At 25.2% G+C, this 12651-nt stretch overlaps 4 protein-coding genes across 6 annotated transcripts; 2 read left to right on the top strand and 2 right to left on the bottom strand.

The window, feature by feature from the left end:
- The first annotated feature begins 87 nt into the window (after nucleotides 1-87).
- Nucleotides 88-2624, top strand: LOC122629223 (2-aminoethanethiol dioxygenase). Its single transcript, XM_043812386.1, has 2 exons — nucleotides 88-761; nucleotides 972-2624. The coding sequence occupies exons 1-2, from the start codon at nucleotides 462-464 to the stop codon at nucleotides 1359-1361; spliced, it is 690 nt and encodes a 229-aa protein (XP_043668321.1). The 5' UTR covers nucleotides 88-461; the 3' UTR covers nucleotides 1362-2624.
- Nucleotides 2625-2657: 33 nt separating this feature from the next.
- Nucleotides 2658-5447, bottom strand: LOC122629222 (E3 ubiquitin-protein ligase MARCHF5-like). 2 transcript variants are annotated; one of them, XM_043812385.1, is made up of 7 exons: nucleotides 5290-5447; nucleotides 4583-4811; nucleotides 4318-4477; nucleotides 3973-4181; nucleotides 3584-3902; nucleotides 3307-3454; nucleotides 2658-3206 (listed from the first exon to the last, which is right to left on the bottom strand). In XM_043812385.1, exons 2-7 carry the CDS (start codon nucleotides 4758-4760, stop codon nucleotides 3048-3050), a joined length of 1173 nt encoding a protein of 390 aa, XP_043668320.1. In that variant the 5' UTR covers nucleotides 4761-4811; nucleotides 5290-5447; the 3' UTR covers nucleotides 2658-3047. The 2 variants fall into 2 exon arrangements, with proteins under 2 accessions (XP_043668320.1, XP_043668319.1); XM_043812384.1 differs by having other exon boundaries at nucleotides 2664-3206; nucleotides 3307-3472; nucleotides 5290-5446.
- A 1051-nt stretch (nucleotides 5448-6498) lies between these two features.
- Nucleotides 6499-8224, top strand: LOC122629404. Its single transcript, XM_043812789.1, has 3 exons — nucleotides 6499-6532; nucleotides 6673-6851; nucleotides 6950-8224. Exons 2-3 carry the CDS (start codon nucleotides 6720-6722, stop codon nucleotides 8222-8224), a joined length of 1407 nt encoding a protein of 468 aa, XP_043668724.1. The 5' UTR covers nucleotides 6499-6532; nucleotides 6673-6719.
- On the bottom strand, nucleotides 8084-12191 carry LOC122629590 (coiled-coil domain-containing protein 39). 2 transcript variants are annotated; one of them, XM_043813164.1, is made up of 11 exons: nucleotides 11959-12191; nucleotides 11447-11872; nucleotides 11137-11358; nucleotides 10874-11065; nucleotides 10582-10797; nucleotides 10134-10517; nucleotides 9773-10027; nucleotides 9168-9650; nucleotides 8889-9101; nucleotides 8506-8803; nucleotides 8084-8440 (listed from the first exon to the last, which is right to left on the bottom strand). In XM_043813164.1, exons 1-11 carry the CDS (start codon nucleotides 12055-12057, stop codon nucleotides 8337-8339), a joined length of 2892 nt encoding a protein of 963 aa, XP_043669099.1. In that variant the 5' UTR covers nucleotides 12058-12191; the 3' UTR covers nucleotides 8084-8336. The 2 variants fall into 2 exon arrangements, with proteins under 2 accessions (XP_043669099.1, XP_043669100.1); XM_043813165.1 differs by having other exon boundaries at nucleotides 8952-9101.
- Nucleotides 12192-12651: the final 460 nt, after the last annotated feature.

The following is a 12651-nucleotide window of genomic DNA, read 5'->3' as shown; positions in this document are numbered from 1 at the left end:
CATCCAATCAGATTATAGAATTTTTAGTAATTTATATTTTTAGTTAAAATAGTAGAATTTATATTTTTATTTTTTGTTTTTGTAAATATTTGACACAAATAATTGTACGAAACAATAAAAAAAAAATGTAATAATGAAGAAAGGAAAATATGAATGGTTGTATTGCTGTTTATTGTTTTAAATTACTTTTGTCATATTATTTTCAATGGCAGCAATAGTGGTAGATCTTTACATTCATATTTAATTTGATTAACCTCTATGTGAAACCATTTTCACAAGTGTTTTTAGAATCGTTTAAAGATGTTCATTCATTAAATAATATTTGAGATTGTACATAAGAATTAATAGCAAAAGAAAACTTTCGTAACAAAATATAAATTTGGTTATGAGAATTTGTTTGAAAAGATACAGAACTTGTATAAAATAGTTATTTCGAAAGTGATTCCTTTTAAAGTTTTATCATGAGTTCTGCAATACAAATATTATGGAAACAAGCATTAAAAACGTTTGGCAGTAGAAGAAATGCAGGTTATAAACTATATCAACAAAACTTCGATAATTTATGGAATCTAATCAATAAAATAACTGCAGAAGATGTGAAGGTAGACAAACAAATTCTTGATTTTGTGAAGGTACAATCTGCTCCGATGTGTGTTATTGTTGTTTTTGAAAATAGAGATATGACTATTGCAATTTTTATGTTAAAACATGGTGTTACAATGCCTATGCATGATCATCCAGGAATGCATGGCTTTCTGAAGGTACATTTATTACATATATTTTACATGTAAATATATAAATTTATAAATACGTTTGTAATATATATATCTTCTAATATTCAGAGTTAAAATATTATAGAGTATTATATAAATGATCTATATGAAAAGAATACAATTGAATATTCATCTTATATAATTATAAGCTTTAAGTATTGTTATAAGAGACTAAGTATATTTTAAATAATATCGTAGGTCATCAGTGGTACTGTTGAAATAAACAGTTTTACTTTAAAGACCAATGGTGATCATATAAATATGAATGAAGAAATAAAAGCATTTAGGCACAAACCTATAACGCTCCATAAAAATTCCCCTGCTTGTGTGCTCACACCGCAAGATAAAAACTTGCATGAGATTTCATGCATAGAAGGACCAGCTGCATTTTTAGATATACTTAGTCCCCCTTATGGTGTAGATGATTCTGGGAAAGGTCCTGGACCATGTACTTTTTTTAAAACAGTTAATTCCAAACCTTGCACAGATTCAGGAGATATTATTGAAGAAGTTCAATTGCTAGCTACAGAAAAACCACCAGGCTTTTATTCTCACAATCTCAAATATACAGGACCACCTTTGATGTGATAATGTATAAATATTTTTATCACATCTTTTAAGTTATAGAAGTATGTATTTTTTACATATTAATAGTATTTACTTACAAAATGGTATTTGTACAAATATAAGTTATTCAATTTACATTATTGTAAACAAAACGATTTTCGTTCATTTGTATTTAAATGAAATGTGTTTGTGTATATATACGTATATATGTCAATGTATGTATCTTCGAAAGAAATATAATTAATAAGTAAAAGTAAAAATAGATATAGAAACAAATTATTGGTAAATATTAATAGAAAATTATTTCTGTAACTTTTTTTACAGTTTAAGTGGTTTTATGTATTAGACTTGTCATATTATTTTTATTTTATTTATTATTATATGATCTTTTGTAATATTAAAAGATAATATAATTGATAGAGATGTGCATATTGTTTATTGTACTATTAATAAGCCAAAGTCATCATTGATTGTTAGAATAGAATGTTTTGATAATTTATCTTTGTATCACAAATATCTGGTTTATATATAGTACAAATAAGAGTCAAAACATAAGGTGCTTTGTTGTACAGATATGTAGATCCTATTTAAATTAAAAGTTAATAATTTGTATATGTAAGACAAATCTTCAGAAACATTGAAGTGTATGTATAATAATTTCTGTATCATTTAGTTTAGATTTTATATTAAGTTGATGATTGTTTAATACTTATTAATCAATGGAATTATATTTAACAATTAATTAAATACAGTATTTTCTAAAGATATATTGTACTTAATAATCATTTAGTAATTGATTATTAGTTTTTACAGGAAATTAAATAATCGATATTTCTGGTCTTTAAAAAATATAATTTTTGTAAATAATTTCTTCAAAATTCAAATTCAATTATATAAGATTTAATATTACTGAACACATAAATATAAACGTTTATTTGTTTTGAAAATCTTGAGTTTGAAATTTTTATTGAAAATGTTAAGTCACGAAATATTACAAAATGTATGTTTAAAAATAATAATAAGTGTATAGTATTAGCAAGGGTTATATGATTACAACATTGTATAGGAATCCAGATTGAACTTTACTCTTTATAGACTACAGTCAAATGTTTACATTAAATAAAAATTTGCTTATGAACAATATCTGTTATTGACAATTTACCAAAAATGTAGCATAACAATAATAATATGTAAGTAATAATTAATGTAATTATAAATTTTTACAATTTCACATATCTACTTATTATAATTTACACAATACAAAAACTTTCAAGAATAATTTAAAAAATTTCTTAGCTACTTTTATTCTTTTATGTTTAATGTTTTAATCTGTGCAATATAAGAAATAAAGTTTATTATTTCATACATTTATTTTATTATAATTTTAAATTATTGCAAAAATTATAAGTGCATTTTCATTGTTTTGGCAACATTTAAAAGATTAGTATCTATATCTGTTCAAAATTAATATGATATTACAACATAGTAATTTAAAAAATGAATTTATGTAATTTTCTATGTACATCATTAGCCATTTTTCATAAATCTTTGTTTTTAAGACTTGGAGTAATATTGCAATATACTGCAATACAAAAAAAAGACATTTTATAAAATGAAAAAAAAAAAAAAAAACAAATATTAAGATAGCTTCAATCTGTAAAATTATACTGTTTTTCATTTATTACTGTTTCATTCATATTTTCTGATTTAGCTAGTTTGATTACTTTCTGAACTTTGCTTTCTTTTATACAATGCTACATTACTATCTGTATAATCCATTATACGACGCTGGCATTGTCTCACATATTGCTGCTGTTTGTGATAAATTTTAAACGCACCTTTTATAGTTATAAATGCCACACCACCCTGTAAATTTGTTTAGACAGTATTAACATCTTTTAATATTAATATCTATATACTAGAACTTCGTTTTACAATACGTATTTAAAAATATAAGTATACGTACAAGCAATGTCCTTTGAAAATTTGAGTTTACACTTTCAAAGAATATTTTTCCACATATGCTAGCAATAGTTGGTAAAAGAAGTGCTCCACAAAGAATGCGAGTTGCAGATACTGGGTCATTCATTGGTGGAACATCTTGTGATTGTGTTCTATCATCATCAGAATAACTATAACAGTTATATGTAATCTCAAACTTGTATTTGTTTCTTTTAGAGATTTACTTTCATTGATGTAATCATAATTTTATAAATATATAAAATATTTTATGAAATACTTACCTGCTAGGTAGAAAGTGCCTTAGGATAGGAACTTTATAAGCATGTCGTCTAAGAAGATTAAGTGCTTGATCTTCCCATCTTAGCATTTTTCCCAAAACTAACATAATCGGAATAGTTGGTAAACCGACTAATAATACCAAAGGATCAGCTTGTTCCATCATAGTTAAACCATCTTTATGACCAACTACTTGCATAACTGTTACTGCTCCATAAGTTACAGCTGTCCAATATATAGATCCAATTACTATGCCCGCAGCAATAAAAGGACATGCTCGACAAATAATTCCATCAATAGTATCAAGTACTACAACCAATGGCCCTAAAATTATTAACTGTTTATAACATTAACTTACTACTTAACTAATATTTTATAAGTATATTATACTAACCCATGTTTGGATAAACAATAATGTATTCTGTATTACACTGCGGACAAGCTACATGTGCACCAGCACGACCTTTTTGTTTTTCATCAACCCAACGTTGTATACATCCCTGATGGACCCATTTTGTTGTACCTCTGCAATGACATGGTTTTACCCAAGATGCAGTTGCATCATCTTCATCCGTTGCGAAACAAACCCAACAATATCTCTTACTACAACATGATATTAACAACAAGGTATTAAATTAGTTATTTAAATTTTTATATACTTTTTGTATGCTAATATAAATTTAATTTTATTATTAATTAAAAATATTAAATAATATAAATTATAAAATATGGCACTCACTCATCTTCGGAAATTAAATTTGGAATACTAGAATCATGATTAGGAGAAGATGCCCCATCAGTTACATCAATGGAAAGTACAGGATCACTTGGATTGGTTGCAGGAGTTTGAGAATTAGTTTCTTCAGTTGATCTTGTAGCTGCTTGTATATCAGACATTTCTATAAAAAAAGTAATAATGAATTTCTATCTATATTATATGATAACAGATTTCTTTCTTTTAGTTATTCCATATTAATATTTTTTTTTTAATATTATTATCTCACCATTATTAGATGAACTAGCCTGTCGCTCTGCCCTTAGATTTGAACGCAGTCTTCTCAAAGTTTCATCTAAACTTGCAAGACTTCTTAAGTTACCATTTGAAACATCAGAATCAATATGTATTATTCTACCATGGCTATCAATGCCATAGGTAGTATACGATAATCTCTCCTCTGACATGATGTTTTAATAAACTAACATACTAAGTATTATTATATCATTATCTTGTATCTGAAATTAGTAATGACAGATATTTACAAATATGAATCATGAAATATTCTTGGACGGATAATTTTTTTTTGTAACACAAGTAGTGGATGAACAAAAATATTACTTTTAGCTGGCAATAAGTATTTCTAATAGATTTTTTAATATGATTAATTTGTCGAGTAATGAAAATTTAAACATTGAATTGACTAAAAGATATAAGGTTATTTGTAAATATTAAAAAATATAATTGCTATATTTAATAATTGCATACCACATTACACCATTAATTGATTAAACGATGCCAATAATAGGCTAGATGATATAGGATTAACCGAGATGAAAATATCAAACTTTATCTAAGCATGAACAATACTGTATATAAAAATAAAATTTAATTCGTTTAATTACAGCTACAATAAAAAACATATTACTACCGTATATGTCTCGCCTTTTATGATTTATCATAAATACTTGTAATTGTAAATAATAATAGACTTACACCTTTGAGCTCACTTTACGATATTATCTATTTTTTTTTAATTTTTTTATTTTTTTTTAATAATTATCGGGAATATTGTAAGTGATTGTAACTTTAGAGTAAAACACTCATAGTTCGTTAGTTTTAAGGGTGACCTTTCGCGAATGAAATCAATTGAACCAATCAGAATAGCTTCATGATTTTCACTTCTAGAAAGTTTCTCCAACAAATGTGTTCAAAAATACATCGGAGAATAATTATGAGAAAAAGAATTTTAAAATCATATTATTATTTATAATATCATATATTTTATATAACGAATTTATAATTTATAATATTAATATTAACACGTATCACTACGTATCTCTTATTTTACTGCAGGCACATATCAAAAAATTTTCTCTCTAGAATTCCATAGTTTAGTGAATTTGACTAATGTTCAAATTCAAATTTAGGCGCTATACATATTCAATTTGTTGCGTGATTTCAATTTTGTATTTGCTGTTTGTTCTTTTAATAGAAAAAGAATATTAAACTACAAAGTAATAAATATTATCTACATGTTTTCTCGAGATTCGAATTATTATGCAATCCACGAAAGATAAGTATGTTGTTCGTAGTTTGGAATTACGATCTTTACGTAGTTGGTTTAAACATCTTCCATTAATATATAAATCTTTTAATTATGTTAATAATTCGGAATATTATCCTTATCTTTGTCAAAAACATCAATTTAATATAGGAGAAATTATTCAAAGGTAGTCAAAGGAAATTATTCAATTATACAACGTTTATCAACTGATGTGTGTACGGGATATTTTAATTTCTAAATTATTTTAATATATATTTTTTTTATTCGTGTGGGTATAGCGATTATGTCAATCAAAGATTTATAACGTTTCACACAAAATTACGACGAAAGTTTTTTGAATCTTGGAAAATTTATGTGATTTATAAATTGCGTAGAAGAAAAGCTTTGTGCGAAGTAAATCATATATACCGTACAAAACTTCAAAGGAATATATTTAAAATTTTATCTAAAAATATAATTAAATCTAATGAACATCATAACAAAATAACACAAAGGCGATATTTTAGAATATGGAAAAAGTATATAGAAATTATACGAATGAATGAAAGTTTAATAAAAAAATCAATGATTTTTTGTATAAAAAAATATCTTAAAAAATTTATAACAATTTGGAAAGTATTTGTTCTACATAGAAAAGAGAAAAATATATTTAAAAAACAATTAGTTGATAAGGTAATATGAAGGATTAATATTTTCTGTGATTATATGTCATAAATATGCATATAACCTTTATTAGGTCTGTAAATTATATACTTCAAATTTATTGCATAAATATTTTATAAAATGGGCAACTATACATAATTCTACAAAAGTTTTTAAAGAACACCTTGAAAAGATACTCTGTAATTACAAAAAAAAGATGTTGGAAAAATATTATTTTGCATGGACAGCATATTGTCATACAAAAATGCGAAATAAGTTTCTAAAAGAAAAAGCTGATCAACAACATTGTCAAAAATTACTAAAAAGACATTTAAAACAATTTGTTTTGGTATTTATATTATATATTATATATTATATATTTTTTATACAAATTGTATAGCTATATAATAATTATATGTATGTTAATGAATTAAATATTATTTTTAGTATATCCATAAAGTTCATGTTGATAGGAGAACAATGAAAACGGCCAATACTTTTTATGAATTTAAAATCGTAATTAGAATATTTAATGCTTGGGTACAATGGTACTATCAATTCTCAAGAATATGCAGTATTATGAAAAAAACACAGCAAATTATGGAAAATAAAATGAAACAAAAGATCTTTTTATATTGGAAATCATACATATTTTATAAAAAATGTATGAGAAGGAAACTATTTCTTTGTTTAACTAAATATCACAAAAAGATTTCTACTATCACATTTAACAAATTGCAAGATTATGTTCTATATAAAAAAAGAAAGCAAACACAGATGTTAAGTTTAAGTATTCGAACAGTTACTATTATTGTTAAAATACAGGATATGTACATAGAAGAATGGAAAAAAAAATTGAATATACATATGCAAGAAAAACGTAAAATGTTCCTAGCTATTGAATTGTACAATAATTATATTTCTAAGCAATATTTTTCTTTGTGGAAAAAATTTTCTCAGCAACATAAGTTAAAATTGTTACAAAAAAAGAAATTGGATGAACATGCTTCTTACTTTCTTTTGAATAAGTATATTATGATATGGAAATTAAAATGTGAAGATAATTATAAAATTTGTGAAAAGGAAAAGTTAATTATTTCTGTCACACATAAGAGAATTCAAAAAAAGTACTTCATGTTTTGGAAAAAGTATGTAGCTCAAAAAATAGATAAAAAAAGAGATATTGAATATGCAAAAAATATAAATAAAAAGTTTTTATTACAAGAAGGATTAAGAGAAATTTTAAGACATTCTTTATTCACTATGCAATTTCATCATGACAATAGAATAAAATATACAACATTAAAATTTGTAGGAGACATTGAAATATTAAGTAAATATTTTGATAGATGGATATCAATAGTTTATCTAAAAGAAAAATTAGAATTCCCATTTTCAGAAGCAAAATATAATAATATTCAAGAAACTATAAAAAATCATTCAAATGGAAACATTGGAGAAAATAATTCATTGTTTAATAATGATAGTACATCTACAATTGTGCCATCTCTTTCTCTCTCTTCTGAAGATTATAGAAATGACAATAAATTTAAGTATATAGATACTGTGAGTCCACTTAATTATATTAGAAATAATTCTGATGAATTAGATACTTTATTTAGCACAAACAATAATTTATACTCTATTCCTTTGTATAATGACAAGTCAATGTTTTCATTACCAAATAATGTAGAACTCTTGCCACCTTCTGCATTTTATTAATAAAAAAAAATTATTAATATAGCATGCAACATACAAAAAATATGGTATAGAAATATTTTGTTACATATATAAATATATAAATTATTAAGAGTATGGAATTATATAATATTATTTATTTCTTAGCTATTGTTAGATTAGACTTTGTTAATGTTTTACCACGTTTTGGATATTTGCTTGCTAAGTTATCTGTCTGTGATAGTTGATCAACATTTCTTACTGAAATAATAAAGATATAAATACGAACTCTTGTAGACTTTTACAGAAGAAATATTGATACTTACTGTTATCAAAACAAGGTTCCAATGTAATAACATTATTAACACTTTCCCTTGAAGAGGAAAATGTACTAGTACGACCAGTATTTTTAACTATACATTCAGTAGATTCTGTAGTACTTCCACAACGACTTATTGTAGGTGATTGATCTATTGATCTAGAAATGCAAGGTAATTCTATATTCTTGGCTGCTAGAAGTTTTTTTACATAGGGTTCTACTTCCACATGACGAATTGTAAATTCTGCAATATCTTCAAGAGCCAATGCATTTTGTTCTTGGATTTCACGTAAATTCACATCTTTCTAAAACATTTTTTTCTCTATTAGAAACAAGAACATTATCAATTTCTAAGAAGTTTTTCAATATTTCATATATAAATGTATATACTTCTTGTAGAAGTATCAAATTATCTTCAGTACAAGTACACTTATTTTGTATATCTCTATGTACTTTTCGAAGATTCTTTTCAGCTCTGGATATTTTTTCATCTTGTTCAGCTATTTGTTTATTAAGATTAGAGAGATGTTGTTCCTTATTATCTTTCTCTTCTTTGGCTCTTTGTATATCATCAAGTAATAAAGTATAGTTATCTTGCATCTTCTATAAAATATACTTTTATTATAATAATGTTTTGATTTTTTTATATAACTCATTGTGAATACATACCTGAAAATCTTCTGTTAGATGTTGTACACGCATTTGTCCTTTTTTTAGATTATCTCTTTCTTTGTATAGTTGTTCATTAAGTTTCTTTTGTTCTTCTTGATCAAGCCCAGTTTCATTAACTATACTCAAATTACTTTTGAATTTATCGTTACAAGCATTAACTATTCTCAATGTGTTTTCCATACTTTCTATTTCATACTCTGTTTTTCTTATAGTTTCATCAAGCTTATCACCTTGCTCTTGTAAAAGATATCTTTCTTGAGCATTTTGAATTTTAAGATAAGTCGTAGTAATGGGTGTTCCATCAGTACTACTGCCAAATACAGCAACACCATTGTCGTATCGTGCTTGTAATTGTTTTATTCGATTTTTTCTTTCAGAAATAGCATTGTGTAATTGTGAACATTCACCCGACGCAACTCTTTTTTGAACTACAAGTGCTTCTTTCTGTACTGCAATTTCTTCTTCACGTTCTTTTAACGCCTGTTCATGAGATTGTAAGAATTAATAATCTTTATACGTATTATATAGGAAGAAAATGTCTGTTTGTTTTATGCAAATTTAAACATTATATTAGGAAATTAATTTTCAATTCCTATACTTACAGCATCTAGTGTAAGTCTATATTTTTGCAAATTATAGACCTTATCTCCAACACTTGACATCATTTGTTCTATTTGTGAAACTTTGAGACGTAATATATTTTCTTCCACTTGTTTTTCTTCATTATGACTCTGTGCTGCTTTTAATGTTTTTTCACTACCATTCGTAAGTAATAGAAAATCTCGTCTTTTATTTTTTAGTTGCTCTAATTCTCCACTGTCATTTGCCATGTTATTAGTGATCTTTTTCCTATCATACTGATTTTTCAAGAAGATTAATTTTTTAATTAGAAATGAAATAAATCTATATCATATATAGATTGTATATAAATTATATATCATCTATATATAAATATCTACTTACTTCTAAACTTGAAATTTGTGTTTTTAGCAGTTTAGCTATTTTCATTTTCTCTGATAATGCTGTTTCCAAATCTTCAATTATTTTTTGTTTTTTGTTATATTCTGTTTGATCATGCTCAAGACCTTTAATACGATCTAACTTCATTTGACATTTATGTAGAGTAAATTCAACATGATATAATGATTCTTTTTTCTCTTCCAATATTTTTTCTTCTTTGTCGTACGTTGTTATTAATAATTCAAGTTTTTTTCTCTCATTTCGATCTTGTATTTCCAGAATTTTTTTTTCACTATGTAATTTGGAAATTTGACTGCCAGTACGTAAAATTGCTATTTGCAGATGCTCTACCTCTTTGGTTAAAATAGATTTACGTTTTTCTTCTTCCTTCAAGAAACGTAAAAATACAGTATTATTTACATTTTATAATTTTTATATAAATATTACAAACCTCAATCATTTCTTCTAATTGCTTTGTTCTATCCTCTACATTTAATTTTTGGTTATCAATATCATTTAAAGTTATAATTAAATCTTTAATTCGGTTCTTCCATTCTTCCATTTTTATAGTTTTATTATCAATTTCATTTTTTTTACGTTTTATATCTGCTCTTATTTGTTGTATACGGCGGTTCAAATTTTCTACATCTTTCTTCTGAGTGCGATGCTAATATCAATAATAAATATGTGAAATATATAATTGTATTTATATTTTACTTTATGATTTCTATTTTTTATCTTACCTCAAATTCATACGTACTAATTGTATCCATAATCTTATGATTCTCGTTTTTTATAATGACAAGTTTCTTTTCAGACCCTTTAATCAATTCTTCGAGTTGCTTGTTGTTTAAAATTTGATCATTTAAAAATTGTTCTGTTTCATGTAGGAGATCCATTTTATCTTTTCCAATTTCACGAAGTGATTCTATTTCCTGTGCATGAAATTATTGGAAATTTAATTTTTTGCCAGATGATAATCTAGTCAAATTATGTTTTATTATACCCTTAAACTAGCTTGTATATTATCATCTCTTTGTCTCAGCACAGCCACACTTTGTGTCCATTGGTTTATCATTTGTCTTCGTTCTTTTAATGCTTCATCATAAAGTTTAACAGTTCTATCTAAAGCTATTTCCATTTCTTGTGCTTCATTAACTACTTTTACTATTGTTTGTCGATAAGATTCAGCTTCTATACTTAGCTTCTGGCGTTTTTGTTCTAATTCCTGCAATGTAAATAAAAAAGTTCTTATATAATATCAGTAACATTACCAAATATTCAGTTTTATTAGCACAATATTTTTTATCAGTCACCTTATATTTTTTTGTATCTTGTTTCATGTATTCTTCTATCAATTCATTATCTTCTTCCTTTTTGTTTAATACTTCCTCCCACTTTAGAAGATTGTTTTCATCAAACTTGACTGCTTTTTTAGAACTTTCTATTTTCTTTGTTATTTTAGCTAAATCTTTCTCTATGTTTGATACTCTTTCATTTATGTCATTCCATGTTTTATTAAAATCTTGCATTTCATGACGAAGATTTGATTCTGTACTATTGCTTAATCTATATAAATGATCTTCTTTCTCTAGTTGTGCTGAATGTGCCGTGAGAAGATTTTGATTTAAATCCTGTTGAAGTTTTATATTAACAGCATGTTTTTTAATCATCTTTAAGTGTTCTTCCATAGATTCCAAATTTTTATGTAAAGACATCTTGTATTTTGTTTTCTTTTCAATCTAGTATAAAATTAAACAATTACATAAAATACAATATATTTAAAAATAGAATAAAATGCAATAAAAAAAGAGAAAAAATTTCTTACTTCTTCTTCAAGATGTTTATTTTCTTCATTAGCCACTGGTATTCGAAATCCATCATCCCATCCTAAATTTTTTAAAATGTCATCTATATTGGTGATCATTATATATATCTGTTTTAATTTTTCTAGTTCTTAACAAGTTTTAATTGTTGTAAAAAGTATTTTAATTGTAATCCTAGAGTATTCTCTTAATACTAACATTAAACGTTTGTATTTAGTTGCCATGACAACTGATCAATGAAGTGCAATATTTAAAGCTGTCAACATCTTTCGTTCATAGTGTATGTAACTTGAGCGACATTTATGGAAAAAATATGAACTATAAGCGTAATAGGGAATTATCCTCATTATATGCCTATTGCATTGTTGTATAAACTTATTAAATTATATCTCTCTTACGCGTAACCAACAATTAAATAAATGTAAGATCGAAATTTTTGTATATTGTAAAAATAGTCATACATCTAACAAAAGAAAAGAAAAGCCACATGAAGACTATATTTTTCTGCAGATAAATAAATTGCATCCAAAAGAAAAAACAGCGATCTTTGTGAAACATTAGTGACTAAATTTAAATTTTATAATTGAAAAACCCCCGCTTGTGATCACGTGATGTTTGAATGAAAATCAACGTTCTGATTGGATTAAACGAAAACCAATAAATGAGGACCTTCCGATTTCTTATTGGATATTATG

The sequence above is a fragment of the Vespula pensylvanica genome, chromosome 5 (assembly GCF_014466175.1).
Source record: "Vespula pensylvanica isolate Volc-1 chromosome 5, ASM1446617v1, whole genome shotgun sequence".
NCBI lineage: Eukaryota > Metazoa > Arthropoda > Insecta > Hymenoptera > Vespidae > Vespula > Vespula pensylvanica.
The sequence above is the reverse complement of the archived record's forward strand: the minus strand, read 5'-3'. Positions and strand labels throughout refer to the sequence as shown.

Coding starts and splice junctions, on each gene's coding strand:
- LOC122629223 (XM_043812386.1), top strand. CDS start 462: ATGAGTTCTGCAATACAAATATTATGGAAACAAGCATTAAAAACGTTT. Junction 762..971: donor GAATGCATGGCTTTCTGAAG/GTACATTTATTA, acceptor ATAATATCGTAG/GTCATCAGTGGTACTGTTGA.
- LOC122629222 (XM_043812384.1), bottom strand. CDS start 4,760: ATGTCAGAGGAGAGATTATCGTATACTACCTATGGCATTGATAGCCAT. Junction 3,903..3,972: donor TATTGTTTATCCAAACATGG/GTTAGTATAATA, acceptor TAATAATTTTAG/GGCCATTGGTTGTAGTACTT. Junction 3,473..3,583: donor AGGCACTTTCTACCTAGCAG/GTAAGTATTTCA, acceptor TAACTGTTATAG/TTATTCTGATGATGATAGAA.
- LOC122629404 (XM_043812789.1), top strand. CDS start 6,720: ATGTTGGAAAAATATTATTTTGCATGGACAGCATATTGTCATACAAAA. Junction 6,852..6,949: donor ATTTAAAACAATTTGTTTTG/GTATTTATATTA, acceptor TATTATTTTTAG/TATATCCATAAAGTTCATGT.
- LOC122629590 (XM_043813164.1), bottom strand. CDS start 12,057: ATGATCACCAATATAGATGACATTTTAAAAAATTTAGGATGGGATGAT. Junction 11,873..11,958: donor ATAAACATCTTGAAGAAGAA/GTAAGAAATTTT, acceptor ATTTTATACTAG/ATTGAAAAGAAAACAAAATA. Junction 11,359..11,446: donor AAGATACAAAAAAATATAAG/GTGACTGATAAA, acceptor TTTACATTGCAG/GAATTAGAACAAAAACGCCA.